Source organism: Patagioenas fasciata, chromosome W, assembly GCF_037038585.1.
Source record: "Patagioenas fasciata isolate bPatFas1 chromosome W, bPatFas1.hap1, whole genome shotgun sequence".
Classification (NCBI taxonomy): Eukaryota; Metazoa; Chordata; class Aves; order Columbiformes; family Columbidae; genus Patagioenas; species Patagioenas fasciata.
In genome coordinates, this window is record NC_092559.1 from 59938411 (window position 1) to 59961345 (window position 22935).

At 38.1% G+C, this 22935-nt stretch overlaps 1 protein-coding gene across 3 annotated transcripts in view; it reads right to left on the reverse strand.

The window, feature by feature from the left end:
* Positions 1-22935, reverse strand: part of LOC136114527 (homer protein homolog 1-like) — a 99507-nt gene that overhangs the window by 36352 nt on the left and 40220 nt on the right. For all 3 annotated transcript variants that reach the window (XM_065859899.1, XM_065859900.1, XM_065859902.2), the window contains 3 exons: positions 15419-15550; positions 10244-10336; positions 617-759 (listed from right to left, as the gene is read on the reverse strand). In XM_065859899.1, coding sequence (XP_065715971.1) covers positions 617-759; positions 10244-10336; positions 15419-15550 — 368 coding nt within the window. The remainder of the gene's footprint in view (positions 1-616; positions 760-10243; positions 10337-15418; positions 15551-22935) is intronic.

Here is a 22935-nt window from a genome sequence, read left to right on the forward strand (position 1 = left end):
AGTCCTAGTTTTCTTAAAGAACAGATTACAGTATTCCTAGTGCAAGGAATTATAATTCAGTCTGAAGCAGAACTACACTTCTCTCATGTTTCAAATAAAAAGTCGAAAAATGTTTTCAACTGTCAGAGAACTGTTCAGTTAAAGGCTGCTTTAAAAATTGTAATCCGAAAGTGTTGTAAGAGTCCCTTCCAACAACTTATCAGTGAAAGGTTGACATCCAATCCTATCAATCATTTAAAGAATATGTGTGCAAAAATAATTTAATTGGACTATTCTAAGAAGCAGTTAACTTTACTAAGATCTCAAACATTGAAATAATTCTTCCTGTTAAAGGGACACCTGCACCAATCAGTGTTCAAGGCTTGCATTCAGCTGATTAAAGTATAAAATAACACCCCCAAAATCTTATTCAAAGAGATTTCCTTGTGTGTTTTTTTTTTGTGTGTGTGAAAACAAAGATTATACTGCAAATCTGTGAAAGCCAATATTTTTTTTTTTAAATCATGTAATTTAATTCTCAACTTTGCTAGGTGGAAGCCATGAAATGGGAGAAGGTCCCTTTAACAAGGAAGGAGACAAGTATCACTTAATCAGGATGTGGGAATGGAATCTGTACCTGTGGGTAAATGGCAATGTGTTCTGTGTTGGTTCAGCCCTTGGTTCTGAGTTCTGTGTCACTTCCAGCACCGCTCTCTCATCATCTGTCCCATTTATACTTTCTGGTGTTAAAGGAGACTGAATATCCCCTCCAGCTGATTCCTTAAGTAAAACAACCAAATGACACATTAGAATTACCAAGTGACTTGCTCAGCAAGACTACTTTTATATAAACACTAACATTAATTTTTAAATGAGATACAAACTTTAGGCAGTATTAATCTGAGGCTCACAGATTTCCAGCATACCTTATGGTCATATTTAATAATGTGAATTTAATTTAGAAGTATGTTACCATAGGATTCACATTATCTTGCACAAAACACAACTGATCTATGATTTATTTGCAAGTATCCAGCCTCCGGCTTATTACAGACCTTTCTCTCGTACCTGATATTATATTCAACCCTCAGCCAACTATATACCAGGCGACTATTGACATCCAGGATTCTTATCTCTTACTTTATATTCTAACATGGTGAAACAAACAATTCTAATATTTGTTTCAAAAACTAGCTTTCATTTCATGCATTAACCAAAGTGAACAGTGCAAGGGCCACTGGTGGCGCATTCACAGTTTCATCTATGAACCATTTGTAAAGAAAACTTGTTCAGCATAGTCCTCACAAAACTTTTGTAGACACATTAGCCTGGCCTAGATCTTGCTGGTCATGGTATTATCTGGGAAGGAGAATATTCCATTTATACCCAGGCAGCTACTGCTATGCAACCGGACACCTGAAAAACTTATTTGCTGTCTCCTAGCAAAAGGCACTTGTGCAGTTTTAATCAGCCTTCATCACACCAACACATATATTTATGTTTTGGTCAACAAACACTATTTTCCAGTTTCTAGTCACTGAAAAGTACTTCCTTTTTAAAAAACAAAGTGCACTGTGTAGCCCACATCCTAAGTTAGAACATTATAGGCTTTTCAGTCCCTGTATGTGGTTTAATTTTAATATTTTCTTTCCTATTATATACTTTCTCAAATAATGATTTTTGCTGGAGATAAGTGAGTCATATAGGCTAAGTAGCTCATCTCAATTTTAAAATGTCTTAGTAGGCTTTTAGTAATCAAGTGGTAAAATTTAACTATAAGATAGAATAGTTTCATGAATAGAATTCAATGGATATCATGGAGGGGTGTCTAAACAGCAGTACTGAATTACAGTATTTCCAAAAGCTAAGAACCTACTATGGCCTCACAGCCTTTTACCATCTGCATGGGAAAGAGACAGAACTGCTATTTAATGTTATTAAACTGAAGCACAAGCACAATCTCTGGAGGGTCAGCAGCTCCTCTTCCCAGCTCTTGGACACTGCACAGAATGCTGAAGAATTAGCATTGCAAAGTATCTGAAGATAATCAGGATCTTAAAAGATGAGGGTCTAATTTTGAGCCTCCACTAGTATCCTTTACAAGGATAAGGCTTTTTGAAAGTCAATACTGAATCTGATCCTATATCTATATGAAATGTTGCCCTTGACTTTGAGATATAACCAGGTGGAAAAACTCAGTTCTTTTAAAGAAAATAAGATCTGGCTGTCATCATCACCTTCGACAAAGCACTAGTGTCAACCAAAAACATTGTTGTTCAACATTTTCATTACAGTTTAAATTATATTAAGCATTTGCAGCACAATTGTCAAAATTTTGCTTTTATTCTACTGTATTTCTCACATAGTGAGAGACATTTCACTCTACAACTTGAATTAGTGGGTAATACGCAGTTATATTAAAACATTTTAATAATAACTTAAAGTTCTATTGTATTTAACATTCATCAAGTTATACAATGTTAAAGGAGAACAGAGTTGACAAGATAAGCAGGCACATGAATTATTTTATGCAAATTATGTGGTTTTGTCTGTTGTCCTCTGATTTGATAAACAGTTTCCACTGCCATTAAAGGCATTATTGACCCAAGAGTTTCTCTGTTATTTCCTCCTCTTTCAAGACTGCACTAGGTGTTCTAGAAAACATATACCATATACCATATATCATTGAATCATTTCAGACAATTTTACAGGTGGAATGGCTTGAACTTCAACAAGTTGGGAGAGAATTAACTGATAACACACAAGTCATAGAAAACTTGCTGAACTCTGTGAGATACTTTTCCTTATTAACCTGTTTTCTTTGTAGGTATCTGTTTAAGCATATTACAGTTTAATAGGTCTTTGTCTGTTATATGGTACAGTAAGTTCATAGACTGTTAAATAATGAGAATCCATGGACTCAAAATGTGCGTTTTATGATTATACAGAAGACCGTGATTAGTTCAGTTCTTTACTGCGTGAATGTGATGATAAGATTTTGTGTGCGACAGCTGTTATTTTCTTTCTAGCATGCCAGCTCTACTCCAATATCCAGACTTGCGCAACTCTGTGATAGGCTATGTCTCATCTCGATGTGCTGGATTTGGCTCTTTTGTATGCACACCAAGTAAAGAACCCTGGTTTTGGAATAACAGTTGTAGCACCTCAGATGAGACACTAATAAAAGCCTTGCCCAGTCCAGCTTGCTAGGGCAGCGGGGGGGCGGGGGGGGGCAGGTGCCGAATGGGCTCCAGTGCGCACTGACTTGTTTTGTCAGGAAGACCCAGCGGCACCTCCCCGTGGCTGAGCAGTAAGCGGCCCAAAGGTACAATACTAAAGTTGAGATATTGTCTTGAATAAGTGTAACTGTGATCCATCTGTATATTTGAACTTGGTATTTGGTTTTCATATCTGAGCTCAGCATTTTAGTTTGCATATATATATTTGGTACCAAAACAATGTTGTTTGGGGAGATTCTGCTACTAAAATGCCACCTTGTTCCCCCTTAGGATGCATCCTTACACATTAAAGTAATTGCTCTTATTGTTATCTAATAATTTTGAGACCAGAAAAGAATTTAAGTTGTTAAACTCTGATTCACATTGAATTTATGTGCTAGCTGAAGGTATGGGAAATAAAACTAAATGCTATGTTGGATGTTCACTTGGAAGAGGTTGTATTTAAAAGTTGCTAGAATATGAACTGATCTGTATCTAGGAAAATTAAAGTAATGGATTGATGGCTAATATGCTGTTTATTGACATCTGTGAGAAATTGCAAAAGGTAAATGGGGCTGAGGAATGTAACTATTGCTCAGCTAATTAGAATTGCATATAGAGTGTATTATGGCTGGAATGAAATGGGAAAATAAAAAAGCAAACTATCCCAGGCCTGTATCAAGCTGCAAGATAAACTTAGTTCCCTGGCAGCTCCCAGGCAGCTCCCACTTAGCACCAGCAATTAACGCCACCTGTGTGGTCTTGCCTGTATCTAAACTGCAGAGAGAAAGAAAAAGAAAAGAAAAATAGGAAAACCTGGCTGCCCGCTATTAAAGCAGTGAAAGGAGGATTGTCTCTCCCCACCACTGTAGCAATGTTGTAATACTGAATGGAGCAGTCTGACGGTGGAATTTAAAGGCATCCCTAGCAGATCCGTAGTTCTAATGAAACTGGGAAAATAAACCAAAAATTTTTAATAGACTTATTCTGTGGTAACTGGTTGTAAGAGACTTCTTAGTAAATTCACCGTGATAGTTTTTGAGATCGTGGGAAAGAAAGAAAGACCACTTTTTGAAACCAATGGAATGCCAAATTTGGAACAAAGTTTTAACCAATGAATTCTTGTATTTGCCAGAAAGCCCTATACCTCTCTTGGGTCAATATTTGTTAAGTAAACTGTAAGCTCAAATAACATTTTCTGAGAATTCTGTTCAGTTGCATGTCCCATAAGAAGCTGCTTGGATGGTGCAGATCTGCTTGCTGCAAGCAAGAAATCTCCAAGGAAAGTTTGAATGCTGTATTTCCACTAGTATGGGCACCCAAAGTATCAGTAAAGCCAACACTAAACTGATAGAACTCAAACAGGACTTTGTTCTGGTAAGGAAAAACAATATCCAATAAACATGAAAGTCAAAATGGTCTCACAGCTAATGCCATTTAGCAGACTGCTGTTAGATATGTCTCATCTTTTGGTCGTTTGAAATATGTACATGTTTCTATAGATACTTTTTCAGGTATGCTTTGTGCATCTGCGCATACAAGTGAGAAAAGCAGAGATGTTCAGCGTCACTGGACCCGTTGTTTTGCTGTGCTGGGAGTGCCACAACAGATTAAAACTGACAATGGTCCTGGATACACTGCTAGATCCATGCAATATTTTTTACAGCAATGGGGTGTTTCGCATGTCACAGGTATTCCACATTCTCCCACTGGACAGACTATCATTGAAAGAGCACATTCCACACTGAAACAAATGTTATTAAAACAAAAAAGAGGGAATATGATTCCTCAAGAACAAATAGACAATGTGACATATACTTTAAATTTTTTGAATCGTACTATGCCTCCCTCCTCAATCACAGCAGTGGAAAAACACTTCCGTGTTTCAGTCACTATCTCAGAGACCAAAGGTTTTGTATCAGGATCCCCTGCACAACAGTCAATAGCAAGGGCCTGTAGAGTTAATCACCTGGGGAAGGGGATATGCTTGTGTTCTTCTTCCAACAGGACCATAGTGGCTTCCTGCGAAATGTGTTAAACCTGACTATGAGTTGGACAAACATGATGCAGGACCTAATGCCAGAGATACAGCATCTGTCCCTGCAGCAGAGGGCAACAAAGAAACAGAAGAGACCAAAGGAAGAGGCACTAGCATATCAGAATGATACAGATTTTGATTATTTGGACTGGGTCTAACTGGTGAAGAAACTTTCAATGCATTTGTTTTCTTTATTAGGATGGCTAACCAGCTTTCTCCAATATTTGTTAATAACTGTAATTGTTGTAATTTGCATTATTCTATTCTATTGTAGGTTGTTTTGTAATGATAATGTATACCAGGAAAATGACACATAAGGTATGATGATCCACAGTGGGCATTCAAACTCACCAACAGAATGCCCCCTTTTGACTTTGGAGGCAAGAGGTGACTGCATCACCACTCCAAAGTAGTTTGTCAGATGACTGTGGTCACAGGGTAGATTGTGTGGCAGTTGCACATTCCCCTAAAATCTGGAGCCTTCAATGAGGACGTTGATGGCTCTTTAGCACCTGTGTGCCCCACTGTGCCTGACCCAAAGTACACACCTAGGGTGGTATCAAGGTGCTGTCAGTCACATCCTCCCCTCCCTCGGGGCAGGGTGACTTCACCTCTACCAACTCATGGGGCAGGAGGGGTGGGACTCTCAGTCATTTGACAGGATCCTCAACAAAGAAGGTGCCCAGAGAAGCTGCGAAGCTTCTGGACTATATTATAATGCCCACAGCCATATCTGACCAGACTATAAAACGGGGTTCCCGCCAAAGACACCCTTTGAGTGGTCTTCTCAGAGCAATGGTTCTGTAAAATGGAGTCCTTTCCTTAGACAGGAACACCATCTGAGGAGACTTACTGGGATTGAAAACACCTCACCTCCTCATTTGGGTGAGTGAATATTTACTGGATGTATCCTTGAATGAGACTTCGCCTAACCCAGGCAAGTGATTATTTCTGTGAGTACCCTGATGTAAGAGGCCTCTAGTTTTGTTTTTAGTGAGTGACTACATGCATGTTGTGGATCCTCATTATTCTTATGTTATTGTATTCAAATAATCTCCTTAACTGATATCTGAACCTGTATTTTATGTTGTCAGAGTGCTAAATAGGTGTAATGCCATTGAAATTGAATTACAGTGTTTATGAGTGAAATCAAGTAAAATAACACCTCCAAAGGGCAGTCTCAGCTAATGTGCAAGGCCTGATTTAGGATTTAGCCAGTGCCCTGCAAATCAATTGCATAATTTGTAAGAATTAGCACTGTAAGACATAATAGCTAACATTATCTAATAGCATAAAGTGATTAGACCCAAAAACTTGGTTTTCAGGCATATATGGGTTTTTGTGGGAATTGGATGTGCTTGTGTAATGTTTTTTCTTGTAGTCTTCCGAATCATCTGAAGAATGATACAGAATTAAAAGAAGAATAAAGCCAGGGTCCTCATTGCACTCACTGTGAACCAGATGTTCAAAAACAAAAAAGGGGGAGATGTGGGAACAGCAGTTCCAGCTAAAGGGCCTTGGACAGATTATACAGAAGTATGTTTTTTATGAGTGTATGAAGTGATAGCCCAGGCCAGTGAGAATGATATCTCGGGTCAGAAAACTGCCCCCATATGTATGATCTGTGAATGTCCTTGGGCCTGGTCTGTGAATGAGTGGGAACGTAACTGAAACAAAGATAACATCCGTGTGGTGTGTTTTTAAAAACAATTATTGGAAAAACATCTTATGTGACAGCTTAGTCCAGGTCCGTATTTGTAAATCCTATAAATTGTCACTGACTAATAAAGAAGGCCTCAGCCTGGCTCAGCTCTCTGCTCTGCCCAGCTCTGTGCTCCTTCCTGAACAAGATCTCTGTCTGTGCATGCATCTCTGTCTACCTCCCAGTGTGCATCATTTCTAATTGCCGCAGAGGGGAATTCATCAAACGATGCCTTAAATTTCAAAATATTATAAACAAAATGCATGCACTCGCAGAAGAGTCTCTAAAGTAAAACAAGCAGACTTCACAGCACAGATCAAGCCACCTTTTAATGGTGACTAAATGTGGAATAGAAGAAGGAATAGGTGATTCTAAACCCATAACCAAACCAATTCCAGCTTCTTTTTTATTAAATATGATACTGTTTTCTCAGTAAATATTCCGTACACTCCCCTGGCATCGCTGTTCTTCACAGAGCTCTGTTCAGTATTGACTAGCAATGGCATAAGGCTGCTCACTACTGATTCAGATACCATAACATTTGTTCCAGTATAGAAATTCACACAATATCCCAGAAAGTCACTTTTTCTACAAGGTTTGGAAGTAAATTGTATACTTCTAGAAAGAAAAAGCCAACAGATGATAAAACCATGACAATTTTGACAAAACCACCCCCTTCCTTCCATTATAAAAATGTTATGATACAAACACTTTTCAGACAATAGCTACTCCTAGTAGTATAGGAGGGTCTCAGAATCATAGAAGAGTTGGATTATTTTGATTTATTTGACTATTTTAATTTACTCACCACACAATTTCAGAAATTAACAGAGGTCTTAATCTGAAATGACCTGGATCACAAGAAATATCTGAAGACAGATTCTTGCTTAGAGAAAAAAAAAAAAAAAAGAACTGAGGTTCAGACTCTAGTTCTCCAGTTGATTGTAAGACTGATGCAGTGAGGGTGCAAACCCCACAATCTGCACTATTTGGTTCTGTACTTGAACCTAATTAACATTAGTTTAAAAAAGAAACGAAAAAAAAAAAAGGGAGGGGAGAGGGGAAAACAAGGGAAGGAACACACATTTTTCAGCCTATTGTTTCATGCTGCTCAGTGAACTCCAGATCAAAGTGTTGCACTTTCACTGCATAGGCAAGCCTGTAACTGAAAACAGACCATGGGTGGCTTGTCACTGTAAGAGCTACAGGTTTATGACATGAGCAAAATAATGCATTTTTTAAAGCAGTACCAAGAGAGATGCAATACATTTTATTTAAGTTTTACATGTATATTTTCCAGTTTTTAAATGCAGTATCGTCCTACCTATTATTAATTTAATGCAGAATGATATCTGCAAGTCCAAGACAGCAGAGGGATTGATACTTGTAGTTAACTGAGCTACTGTTATAGACCTCACTACTCACATGCTACCTCCCAATGCCTTTCATGTTAAGTCAGGTTCCTACAAAGTCTTGACTGGCCACTGAAAATATCTCTCCTTCTTCTTTTACTCCCCCTCTCTGCAAAGTATAACTATGCAAAAGGTTAAAAAAAAGATCTGTAAAATGACTGAGGAAGGCAACACTGGAATTACAAGCCTTGCAGTCACTTTTTGGCAGATGACCAAAATGAGAGCGAGTGCTCCTTCAAGTGTCTCTAGGGTCCCACATTCCCTCCCCACTACCAAGCACCCGTATTTCCCCCAATCATAAATCTCTTCAAATAAGCTCCAGTGCTATGGAAGTGCTGCAGTCTGCCATGAAGTCATTGCTTCTCATCCGCTCCAAACTCCCTTCTTTCTGGGGAACTAATGAGAAGCATTAAGTATGTGAACACTATTATGCTGATGTGTCAGTACTTGCATTAACTGTATCTTTTGGAATAATATGCTAACTTATCAACACAGCTAAAAGCCAAGAGATAAAAAGTAAGGCCTGAATATGAAATTATTCTGAAGTGTGCAGTAAATAAATCACAGGTCTCAACATGCATTACAGAACTGCTCAAGGTAACATTTCTATAATTGCCTATAGTATAAAATGTTAGGCTGCAGGTATAAAGGGAAATCTGTACTGGAAAGTGAACAATATTAATAGTTCATGTAGATTAAGAGAAAACTTTAACCCTGGGCAACCGCTAGAAAAAAGCATCTTGTCTCTGAATGAATAGTTCAAATTTATGTCCAAACAAAATAAGTCAATCCATTCAACAGTGTCAGATTTAACTTCCGATGCAGACTATTAATCATCATGTCAAAAGAGAAGCAGAGTAATTGTTTTGCCTATAATATTGAGTAACTAGAGGCCTGTTACTGTTTCTGAAGTCCAAGTGTATACTAAGAATACTGAAATATCTACCTCCATTACCTATGTATTTACCCTGCTGCAGTTTTAAAGCTGCTTCATCCTCCAAGAGAAAGAATTAATTTGTCTTCACTATTGCTTAAAATAAAGGAAAAAAAAAAAAGATGTGTAGATGAGGTTCTTAGGGACATGTTTTAGAGGTGGACTTGACAGTGCTAGGTTAATGGTTGGACTCGATGATCTTAAAGGTTTTTTCCAACCAAAACAATTCTATGATTCGAAATATTTACACACACAGCCAGAAACGCTGGAGGGGAGGGGCATAATTTCACACAATTTCTTTTTTCAAAGCAAATTAAAAGTATCCATTTTCAAGTAAATTAATTTTAGACATGACTAATATAAATATGACTATATTAATTTATCTTCCTGTTAGGCCTATATTAACCCAACTCATGTTTTGAGATGTCTTTTATACACTCTTCTTTTACAACATGGCAATAAAACTCCAGAACCCACATGTGAATCTGTCATCTTCCTTCAACACATTTCACAAGTGAATACTACAACAGGAGGAAATAAGTAAAAATAGTTTGCAGTTTTAACTTCAATTTTTGTTATAATGATTCTTATATAAAGTCCTTTACAGTGCATTGCCTGAAGTTTCACAGAAACAATAAGAAAAAAAACACAAAAGGTCTTTACTATAGATTTACTTACATAACTGCTCACCATCTTTACTCATAATGTATTTTCTGGGGAAAGCTCAAAAAAAGGGATGGGAATAAACAAAAGGCCAATTTTATATTAAGTCAAGCCTCTGACGCTTCTGCAATATATATTAAATGCATTCTTAGACTTCTTGACACTTCTAACTGACTGCTGAGAGAATTCAGTAAAACTGTGAAGTAGTCTGTTCATTTTTAATACAATGTGTGTATAAGACATGGTAAGTAGCACAGACTATGAAGTACTAGGCTTGAATCAGGGAATAAGACTCACTTGAGAGGGTGTACTTGTCAGCTCCATTTTTTCTTGGGTTTTTTCCTTTGCTAGTCGTGCAGCTTCTTTAAATTCCTGAAATTTTTCTGCAAACTGAAGGTATGTACGTTAAAAAAAAAAAAAGGAAAAAGAGTAGGCGTGAAGTAGTTATATTACATGCAGAACAAAATGCTGTACTTAATATTTTACAAAGTCAAAATCTGTCAGCAGAATTTTTAAATTTTTCTCCTAATTAGATACTCATTTAAGAGAGTTACATGGTGACATACCTTTCAGACATAATGTACACTGTTTATAAGACAGGAAAATTATTATGTAACAAAGTTTAATTTGTTGCTGATAGTGTTAAAAAACCCATTTCATATATGGCTAATAATAATGATAAACTACCTTTCACAGCTGCTTTCAGGTGCAGGTTTTACTGTCTTCCTGACAATGAACGAAGCCTACTGTGATCACTATTAGCCTAGAAAAGGGCTGTCAAACTCATTTTCACCGAGGGCCACATCAGCCTCACGGTTGCCTTCAAAGGGCCGAATGTAATTTTAAGACTGTATAAATGTTACTGTTCCTAAAATTAGGAACGGCAGTCCTAAAATTACATTCGGCCCTTTGAAGGCAACCGTGAGGCTGATATGGCCCTCGGTGAAAATGAGTTTGACAGCCCTTTTCTAGAGCCTTGAATGGGTTTCTTTCTTTCATGACTGAAACAATACTAATTTCTTCCCAAATTTTAACAGCATTTATAATTTCAGTAGCTAATTAAGAATGCAGCAGTGGGAATACTGAGTCAAGTTCATTTCTTGATTGTTCATTGACATCAATCAAGTTAAAGAACAAATTTAAAGAACACTCACATATACTGAACACTAAAATTCAAGAGTTTTACATTGAAGTGCCATATGAAACTTGATTTCTCTGCTACACGTGCCTCTTCCAGAAAATAGTTTGCCACCAAAACCAGGACACAGCTAAAGAAGCAATTTAGAAATACATACCCTTAAACTTGATAGATTAAATCAATTTATTAAGAATAGGGCCTAGATTCTCTGGCATGAGAAAATTTTACTTCATAGATCTCAGCCTGACACTACACTAATTGCTATAGTTGCCAAGCATTCATTTTTGCTTGCTACTGCTTTTATACAGGACACGATCTTATTATGATCAGCTCAAGACTGAAATGATTCTGCAAAAACATCGGAAAATTCATCAACAGCTTCTAAATCTCTCCAGCAGCAGCACACAAATAAATTGTTTTGCACTGCATGTATTTAGAAGGGATGAAGGTTACCTTTGTGTGACACAATCTCCTCAAATATTTTCAATCAGAACTTGCTATCCAAGATCTAAAAAACCTTATTGTCTTTAAACTACTTTCCCTGGTAGGCTATTAGTATTTGAGGAAGTATCATTTCTCTCCACTGGTATCCTGTATTTCAGCTGTCAGGTTATTTAAAAGCATATGTTTCCTGGATATAGAAGGAGACAAAATATACTATCCTGAAACTCTAATGCAGCATCGAAAAAGGTCCCAGAATAGACAATAAAATTGGTAATAGATCACCGGAACTGGATGATACTCATTTAAGAGTTGTAGATAAACCTCAGAATCTGATGAATAACCTATTATTTAAATCTGCTTTAGGACCAGAGGATAGGTAAGTGAGAAAACATGATGCTGAGGTTTAGAATGGCTGAAGACACACAAGGCAGTAAATATGATCTTCTGTATCACAGTGGTAGAAACTGTAAAAAAAAAAATTATATATATAATGAATAGACAGATAAATAGATAACATTCTAAGAAAAAGTCAACAAGGCTAACATAAAGAGAATTTTCAAAAATTCCTTGAGGCAGTCAGCTGATAAATAATAGCAATCTCTTCATAAAATTCCTAAATAACAAAGATGAGATCTCATGATATGAAATGAAGGGTTCTCTGGAGGATTAATAATTGAAGGAAAAGACAGAAAAATTGTGGAGGGAGACTACAAGAGGATCTCACAAGTACCTGTGATGGTCCTTTTGGCATTTAGCATACTCATTTGGAATAAAACAGGCCAACTAATTCAAAGGGATGAAACAGACAGCAATCCTGACAAGAAATATGTCTTCCCATACAGCAGGATACTATCAAAAGCACAGATTTACATTCTGATTGAGAAACTAGCCTCCATTTTCTCTGAATATCATGTGACATTCTGTTGTTCCCACTACAGCAGCAAGAGGGACTGTGCCAGGAAATCCTGATCGTGTAAAAAGAACATTCTTCAACATAGGAATCATCTTTTAGCTATCACTGGCTTCTGCCTGACTCCTGATGGAACATTCTTGAGATGAATTTGTGGTCTGACATATTGAGAAAAGGTCTAATGAAGAGAAACAAATGTTTAATTAGTTTTCTTCTATACTGTTTGCATGTGAAGTTGATTAGAATGCCTTTATTTTTATACTGGATAGCCTTGCTCCAATAATTCTCACAGTCACAATAATCATCCAGAAAGAGGTTACTGCTGTTTTACTCTACCCTAGTAATCAGTTTAGGAGGACAAAAGCACATGAACCAAAAAGGAATAGTCCAAAAACCAAACACAATATATGCTTTGGAAATCATCTGCCTGTTTAGAGTAACATAGTGAAGCAGACAATGATCTGAGAATAACCAGTTTATTAGAAGACATGACTTTTATTATCTCTGCTCTGATTGATTGCTTCATTAACCTGTTGATGTCAGTCACAGACTGGACTAAGTTTTTTGTGGTTGCAGACTGCCTTTTGCTCCCTGGAACTTGTAAATATTTCATTGGGGTCCAGAGACACTACTGCAAAACATATTACATACAACAGGGCTGTTCACTTAGGGACTTTCATAAACCAAATACAGAAAAGAAGTTTCAGAATCAATTTTTAAGGCAACCTGTTTCTGAACAAATCCATTAATGCAGTTTATTTGTTAGCACTATTACCAATATCCAGTAGTACCTTGAGCCCTAAATTAGATTTCATGTCCTACAATGCTAGGTGTACCAAGGAGTGTTCTGGTAAATCTGACTACAATGCCAGTGCACAAAAGTGGGAGTTAGTAATCTGAGTAGAGACACAAGACAAGAAAGAGAAGATAGATGTGATTTCTCTGAAGCTACACAGCAGGTCCATGGCTTCTAATTCAGCTTTTCTGGTTTCAAGATCAATATATCTACCAATTCCAGTGACTGAATAGATTGTAAACTAAACAAAAGTTTATTTTCCCTTTATCAAATATGTTTACTAATTTTATGATAATACAAAAAGTTTCACCTTTATGAATCTTAGTAGCAATGATCAGCAATATTAATTCATATGAAAATCACAATTTGATAATTAAGATATAATACAAGGAAAACAGTTTACTGACAAGGTCCTGAAGATTCATCACCATAAGCTTCTGAAAAGGCCCGTGACTTGGCATTTTTCTCAACAGATCTGTGTATTCTTCATAAATCACAGCAATCTGAGTAACTGCTAATCAAACGTACTTAAGACAAAATATCTACTGTAGCTTTTTGGATTATTTTTTCAACAGTAATATAAAGTATTAAGCCAAGGGCATACTGAAAACTCTTAGCCATCATTTTGAGGGCAGCGAAAGAATGGGATTGAAACAACTGTAATTAAGAAGGAAGTAAGTATCACTTGGGGAGAGCAAGGAAAGAGTGAAGGAAAAGACATATGAAAAAAAATCAAAATATTTTCACTGGCAAGGACAACCCAATGTTGAAAGGCAGGCAAACACAGGCTATGCATGACTATGGCATGATACTTTGCCTCCAAAGAAGCATTCCATGATTAAGGAAAATAAGGTAGTATATGAGAGGTAAACTAAATTAGGATTTATGCTAAATCCTTTGAAATATTAACAAAAGTTATTACCATGTTGGTAAGCAAGTGCCTCTAGGACATATACACCAATTTAAATAAATGACGAAGTTTCTAAGTTCACTGAAGCAATGACGCATGCACAAATCCACATGCATATATTCAATATGAATATCACTCAGAGTTACTGGATTTGTGTTGCTTCGCAGAAATGAAAGCTATTGGATTCTGAAAGGAAGAAATCTTACAAGTACATCACACTGTCTGAATAAAGCAGATGTACTGGTTCTCTTTTTAATGGTTTTCTGAGAGGCCCACGTTTATCATTGGATAGTGACAATTACTTTCTCAAAAGGGCCAGTGTGATTTTTTATTTTATTTAGGTTTTTTTAATAGAAAGCCAACTATTATTCTTTATTCAAACATTTATTATACATTCCTTTTTATTGCATTTGGATTTCCAGATTTTTTGTATATTTCAAAGATGAAAATTCTCTGCTTAATGTAGAAACATGTTTTTAAACTGAGAATGGAATTCATCTCAAGAAAAACAGCATTGGCTTTTACAGGTTCCTGGAGTCATCCACCAGAGTAGTATCAATAACAATAGGGACTGTAGAAAGAGTGCTCACAGGAACCATACCATCACTTTGAGAAAAAGGAATTACTGCTTTCCTTGGATTAAGGTGGACTTCCCTCCTGCACAAGTAGATCAGAAAAAAACCTCATAGGGCACTGAGTTTCTTTAGGAAAAATTTCAACTTATGTATTCCAACAAAAAAACATAGTTTTCTTTTACACTGCATATTTTTCCCGCTAGCTTTTCTTTAAGCCTGCACATGTTGAAATGTCTATAATTTGATGCAGTACACAGCAGAAAAGTGAAAATGAATGTGGCTTAAAAGACAAAAATGCATCTGAAGATTACCAACATTTTTTTTCTAGGAGATCTAAACACAGAAGAAACACTACATAGTCTACTCCTTTAAATTCTGTCATGAAAAACTGTAACAGAAGAACAAATTTAAAGAAGAGAAACTTAACAAAACCTAACAAGTAAAAACCTAGAAAGTATTAACAGCATACACTGTGATAGATTGAATCTCTCTCCTTTCCTCAATCAGTTAAAAGAAAATTCATAGGCAACAAAGTATTATAACAAATTGTCTTGTCTTTTTACATTATAAGGATGGATACAGAACATTTTTCGTAAACTATTTTTAAATAACTGTAGTGAGCAATGAGTCAAGATACAAACAGAAAGAATACTCTTAAGCTGCTTGACTGACTGAATAGTTGTTATTGGTCATACTTACTTTTGAAAGGTGATGTTCAGATGAAAATCCCAAGCCATAGACTGTATTTGCCCTACTGTCTGCCCATTGGCCAAACTTGTGGGATGTTTTAGTAAATGTCATATTGGGGGTAATAGTGCTATTTATTATTGCCTGAAAATAAAAAAAAATAATAGTTATAAACAATGAGTTCTGTGGTTTTGATATTTTTAAAAAGACTATTCAGTAATTGAACATGCAGTAATATAGACAAGTATATGTGTACACTAAATGAGACAAACTTACAACTAGGGAACAGTTTTCTTCTAATTCAATCACAGCTAAAATTATGAAAGCATATATTGGCACACATTCTTTAAAGGGAGCAATTGCAAGCAGTCATTTAATAGTTAGCAAGTCTAAAAGTCTTTCAAAGTATCCACATAGGATAATGACATCAGAATAGAAGAACTAGTGCTGTCAGGATGGCTGAATGGTCTAAGGTGCTGTGTTCAGGTCGTAGTCTCCCCTGAAGGTGTGGGTTTGAATACCACTTCTGACAAGGCATAACTTTTAGGTAAGTGATCGTTCCACTGTACTCAGCACTGGTGGCGGCCCCACCTTGAATACTGTGTTCAGTTTTGGGCCCCTCACTACAGGAAAGACATTGAGGTACTAGAGAGAGTGCAGAGGAGTGTGACAAAGCTGTTGAGGGGCCTGGAGCACAAGTCTTATGAGGAGCAGCTGAGAGAATTGAGGCTGTTTAGTCTGGAGAAGAGGAGGCTGAGGGGAGACCTTATTGCTCTCTACAAGTACCTGAAAGGAGGTTGTAGCATGGAGGGTGTTGGTGTCTTCTCCCAAGTAGAAAGTGATAGGACAAGAGGAAATGGCCTCAAGTTGCACCAGGGGAGTTTCAGAATGGATATTGGGAAAAAATTCTTCATGGAAAGGATTGTGAAGCAGTGGAACAGGCTGCCCAGGGAAGTGGTTGAGTCACCATTCCTGGAAGTGTTTAAAAGTTGTATAGATGAGGTTCTTTGGGACATGGTTTAGTGCTAGAGTTAGATTATGGTTGGGCTCGATGATCCTAGAAGTTTCTTCCAACTGGAATGATTCTATGAACTGGCAAAGTCTTTTTTTGTCTTACAAGTGTATTTCTTTATCCCCTGAAGTAATGCCTCTCAAGATCCCCTGTAAGCTCCATAATAAAACTGGCATCTTCTGCAGTGGCTTTGGCAGCTCCATTATGCTCTCATTAAATTGGAAGAGCAAATCTGGATGTAGCTGAGGATATCAAACAGGCAGTTTTCTCTGATAACCTTTGCCTCAAAATGCAAGTTTTGGCTACGATTGTGAAAAACTCCTGGAAATGTTTGGAATATCTGAATGCTTATGTTTGAATCAAGAAGCCTCATTGAATCAACAAGCCTCATCAGGTCAAGGATAAGTGCTCTGAGTCAGCTGTGATATACAGGAGGAGGAAACATGCAACACTTGCTGCACTTGCTGCACTTGCTGCTTCGGGATCATGTGGTCTGGGGTGCTATTTGTTCTCTGGGACCTGCAAAGCAGGGCAGTTGTGTTCGGGCACAAGATGCAGTCCGAGACTCCATTGCTCCAGGATGGGGTGTTTGCATGAGCATGTTCAAGCGCAAGCTGCAGTCCAGCATTCGCAATCACTGCTCAGGGGGATTGCTGATCAGGAGCAGTCTGGACATTGCTTTTTCCGGTTTGGTGAGTGATTCCTTGGTTTCCCTTGCTTTCTATATTCTTTCATTATTATTATTGTTTATATTTTCTCTTTTACTGTTCTGTTAAACCGTTTTTAGCCCAACTCATGAGTTTTACCAGGAGGACTGTTATGTTGTTAATCATTTTAGCCTCGAAATGCATCTGGAAAGGGTCCTTCTAATTCCCTCTTCCAGTGGCAAACCAAAAAATAAGCAAGACTTTAAAAATTCACAGATCTCACTTAGATGTATATGTGTATATCTCTTTAAACTCTGATAATCAGTTATTGCTGGAACCTGGATTTTGAAAGATCAATATATTTTGATATTTTATTGAGATCACAGGATTCTTAAAACCTGGTCCATAATCTCCTCTGTTGGTCAAACTGGGTACAAGAATACTTTCAACATTATATATGTTTCTATCTATTTGCAAACAGGCAGGTCCCAGACTACTAAAAATTGGAGTATTTTAAAGTTTCAAGTTAAAGACTGATAACCTCATATTCCTTAGGAATCATTCATAAGAGTTCAGCGCTACAGTTAATCAAAATCTACAGAAGTGCATAATTCACAGAATATAAGCAGCCTTTAAAAAAAGTAAAATCTTAAGTTTTTGAAAGGGCTTTTGTTTTTGTCTTTGAATTGAAAAAAAAAAAAAACCAGACAAAAACCTCTTGGGTGAAGTTTAATTAAAGGTGATGTGAAGCCAGGTGCAAATATATCTTCCGAGATTAAAATTTCTGCATCTTTGCACAGGACAGGTACCCAGTGCCATGTTTAAAATGCAGATTATTAAGTCTTTCATTAGACATCCAATTTGAAGTCAGTGGAACTTCTGCAATTAACTGTAATTAAACAGGTTCAGACCTTAGTTTTGTTGGTATAAGCAAAATAAAATCTAAATCCTACCCTCTGTTTGTGTTAAATGTTCTCCTTGGATGGGGCTGAAGCTGGAAGTGCGATTGTCCAGAAATTCCCTAACATTCAGCGTAATGCACATAGGATGTCTAAGTTTTTTGTTACTGCGGCTGGCTTTTGAAGAGTAATAGTATCTTTTGAATTCTGTAGTTTTGTTAGATGAGAATTTTATCATTGCTGGTGGGGAAAAATGAGGGAAGAGAAAGAAAATTACTCACCCAGCATCTGACTGTAAACTCTGCAGTTTTCAAAGCTTTAAGCATGGGATTACTTAGAGTGGTGCAGGAGGCAGACTGAAGCTTTCTGCGGGTCCTGAGAGCAGGCTGGGTGCAAGCCAGCTCCAGTGCTGGAACCCACAGCTCTTTCAGTCCTGATGGGCCATCAGCACATCTCCAGGAACCAGCTGGCATGCTGCAGTGAAGATGTGCTCTGTCTCTGCTCCTGAAGAAAGCTTGCTGCCTGTGGATCTGCTTGGAGAACTTGCTGCATGGTGCAGTGGGTACACCAGCTCCTGCTGAGGTACTGCTTACAGCTCCTCTGGCAGCCTTTCAGACAACTGAGCTGTTTGACAGTCAGACACTGATGCTTAAGAAATGGAGACGAGACATGACATCTCCTGCTCAGCTATATGTGCACTCCTCCAAGTTTCTGAGTAGTTTTGGCCCACTGCAATTAAAGCAATTTCAACTGGGTGCCAGCTTATCTTCGCATAGATACCTCAAAGGCAAAATGCAGTGTGGTTCAGTCAAGCCACTAACATATCTCAGTTTGGGTGGGGTATGGACTGGGAGCAAGATCAGTTTGACCACCAAAGGAGGTTAAAATGATCCATCTGTAATGCAGAATCATTTTTGACTAATTAAGCACACAAGGAGGGACAACAATACACAAAGAAGACCTCCAGCAAATTATTTCCAAATTAAGACTATAGTCAACAGAATTAGCAAATTATATAAATAAAAAAAAAAGTATTCTCTCCAAAATCTCAGGCTGATTGTTCTTTTATAGTGTTTTAATGCTTAGGAATGAAATAAGAAAGATGACTAGTTTATAAAAGTATTAGGATCAGCAGTGACATTAAGACTAGTCTTTACAAACTGCCTTTGCTTATTAGCTGTCCTAACATCAGTTGTGTTTAGACAGATAAGAATTAGCAATCTCGCACTGAACAGAACAGTAAATAGCAGGACTGTCTTCTGAGATTTAGCACCAAGCCACAGACCATTAATGGGAGAATGGAAGCTGTGAGAGGGAGTGAGTCCTGTTCCAACTGCTAATTAATCTCATGCCCAACAAAATGAGGCTATTGTTTTCATGAAAGGTGCTTTTCTAATAGCAAAACAGAAAATAATAATAATTAACCAGTTGACTTGGAAGGCTTTATGTGGAAAGCACATAGTGTTATGTATAAATATGTTGCCAAATGGAGAGCTTGCTTTATTTGTTTGGAGCAACAAACTAGAGACTTTTCATATTAGACTGCAATTTGCATATTTACTAAATGCTGGGAGTACAGTGCTGTGGTCTCCTCCTCAAATCCAGCACAAAGGTGCAAAGCTTTCTGTTGCATTTTCTTGCTAGTGGGTCCTACCATCTGAGACAGAATGGGGAAGAAGCTGGACAGAAAAAACACCCTCACCAGAAAGAAGGCAGCTTCAAAACAAAGTTTTGGATTTGTTTGAGGGAGGAAACTTGGTGACTTCAGGTTAACAATGGAAGAAGACCCTAGGCAGGGCACAGGGTGTATGTGTGTATCTATCTGTGTGTATGTGTCTATACATATTCATGATCAACATTGCTCCTGCATGTTTGGTTTAGTTTTCTTTGTGATGTTCATTTAAATTTCCCCTCATTCCCTTCCTAAGCATTTATTCTGTCCTGCCTCATGAGGTTCTTAAGGACATGGTTTAGTGTCAATGTTAGGTTAACAGTTGGACTCGATGATCTTGAGGGTCTCTTCCAACCAATATGATTCTGATTATATGCATCAGGATCTCCTTGACATGGGTGACATGGGATCCAGATACTGTATGCGACTATAAAATATGGCCTGTACACTGAACACCTTATGGTCCTAAAACATTTTATGGAGTTACGTATAGAGGGAGATGCATCATTTCTTGTGACAGATATTTCAAGAGGAGACTGTAGATTCAGGAAACAACATTACACAGAATTTAGAAAGAATAAGCAGAACTTATTTCTGTAGGACCTATCTCAGCTGAATCTGGCTCATAGACCTATTGACACAGAATAAGGGGGGGAAAAAACCCTCTCTCAAAATAGACCAAAGATCTTCACAAGCAAATTCAAGTGGGAATCTGCAATGTACAGTAGTATCTCAGAGGTGAGTGAAGATCACATCTTAAAAATGTCTTCTTTTTTTTTTTTTAAAGAAAAAAGATTTAATGATGTTCAAACAATCAGTACATAAGTTAAATGTTATCCAGAAATCCTACTGGAACCTACTGACCTAAAGAGGGGTAAAGATGTGGGGCAGAAATGGGATTGTAACTCAAATCTCAAGTGTATTTCTCTCATTCTTTACCGAAAAAATTGGAAGATTATGTAACAGAGAAGGATTTACTAAGTGGTTATGGGCACTAAACAGATGTCCTTCATAACGCTGAAACCATCAATATTGATAACATCATTGAATACGGAGATGAAAACAGGTTATTATAACCCTATTTGTACTTTTTAATGTATCTCACAGGGAATGCGTTTTTAGACTGCTCAAAATATTAACCAATGGGTCATTGCTTCAATTCAGCAATAGATTTATCAAACTAAATATGAGTGCATGGAAAATAGTATTTTCCAATAAACACTTGAAATATGTAATGAAGCAATGTAAACAGAATCATAGAATGGTTGGGCTTGGAAGGGACCTCTGGAGATCATCTAGTCCAACCCACCTACTGAAGCAGGTTCACCTAGAGGAGATTGCACAGGACACGCAAATTCGTGAAGCGTTCCATATTTTTTCCCACAGGGAGGTCTGCTGCCTTCCTGGGGCCAGGGTGAGGGATATCAATAGAAGACTGCCGGAGCTAATTCAGCCCACAGATTATTATCCCCTGTTAGTAGTCCAAGCTGGCAGTGAGGACATTAACAGAAGAAGTATCAGGGCAATTAAAAAAGACTTTAAAGCACTGGGTCAGTCAGTTCATGGGACAGGAGCACAGGTGATATTTGCCTCAGTTCCTGTGCTATCCGGAATGGATGAGGAGGCAAATAAAGAGAGAAACAGAAAAGCCCACCTCATTAACAGATGGCTAAAGGATTGGTGCCACCATAAAAATTTTGTTTTTTTTGACCATGGGGCAAACTCCATGGTACCTAGTCTCATGAAATCAGATGGGCTTCATCCCTCTGGGAAGAGCAAGAGGACTATAGCCCATAAGTTGGCAGCACTGATCAAGAGGGCTTTAAACTAGGTTTGAAGGGGGAAGGGATTGAAACTGGGCTCTCCAAAGATCAGCCTAAGGACAAAAAGCCTGAATTAAGAGTGAAATCAGCAGCCCACTTGAAGTGCATGTACACTAATGCACGCAGTATGGGCAACAAACAAGAGGAGCTGGAAGCCATCGTGCAGCAGGAAAGCTATGACATAGTTGCCATCACAGAAACGTGGTGGGATGACTCGTATGACTGGAGTGCTGCTATGGGTGGCTACAGGCTCTTCAGAAAAGACAGGCAGGGCAGGAGAGGTGGAGGGGTGGCTTTATATGTTAGAGAGTCTCTTGACTCTGTTAAACTTGAGGTCAGTAGTGACAAGGTTGAGTGCCTGTGGACCAGAATCAGGGGCAAGTCCGACAAGGCTGATGTCCTTGTGGGTGTCTGTTATAGACCACCCGACCAGGATGATGAAGGAGATGAATTATTCTACAAGCAGCTGGCAGATGTCTCAAAATCGACAGCCCTTGTTCTTGTGGGGGACTTTAACCTGCCAGATATCTGCTGGGAGCTCAATACTGCACAGAAGAGGCAGTCTAGGAATTTCCTAGAGTGTATAGAGGACAATTTCCTTCATCAGCTGGTAAATGAGCCTACCCGGGGTAAGGCCTTGCTAGACCTACTGTTTACAAACAAAGAAGGGCTGGTGGGAGATGTAGTGGTTGGCGACCGCCTGGGGCATAGCGACCACGAAATAATAGAATTTTCAATAGTTAGAGATGCAAGGAGAGCCACCAATAAAACCTCTACACTGGACTTCCGGAGGGCAGATTTTTGCCTATTCAGAAGTCTAGTTCAGAGCATACCCTGGGAAACAATGCTTAAAAACAAGGGGGCCCAGGAGGGTTGGACATACTTCAAGCGGGAGGTTTTGAGGGCACAGGATCAGGCTATACCAGTGCGCCGAAAGGCTAGCCGACAGGGAAGACAACCGGCTTGGCTAAACAGGGAGATTTTGAAGGAAATCAGAAATAAAAAGAGAGTTTACAGACTGTGGAAAAAAGGGCTGGCTACCTATGAAGAATTTAGGAAAATAGCTAGATCGTGCAGGAAAAAAATCAGGGAAACAAAAGTGCAGTTTGAAGTTAATTTGGCCAATTCTGTTAGGGATAATAAAAAGTCCTTCTTTAAATATGTTAATAACAAAAGGAGGGGCAAGGAAAACCTCCATTCTCTACTGGACTTTGAGGGAAATATAGTTAACAAAGATGAGGAGAAAGCTGAGGTACTTAATACCTACTTTGCCTCAATATTTACCAGTCAAACAGATGGCCCTCAGGATAACTGGCCTCTGGAGATGGTTGACAGGAATAGGAAGCCAAATAGTCCCCTTGTATTCCAAGAGGAAATAGTTGGTGGCTTACTGAGCCATCTGGATCCTCATAAGTCTATGGGACCAGACGGGATCCATCCTAGGGTGATGAGGGAGCTAGCAGAAGAGCTCGCCAA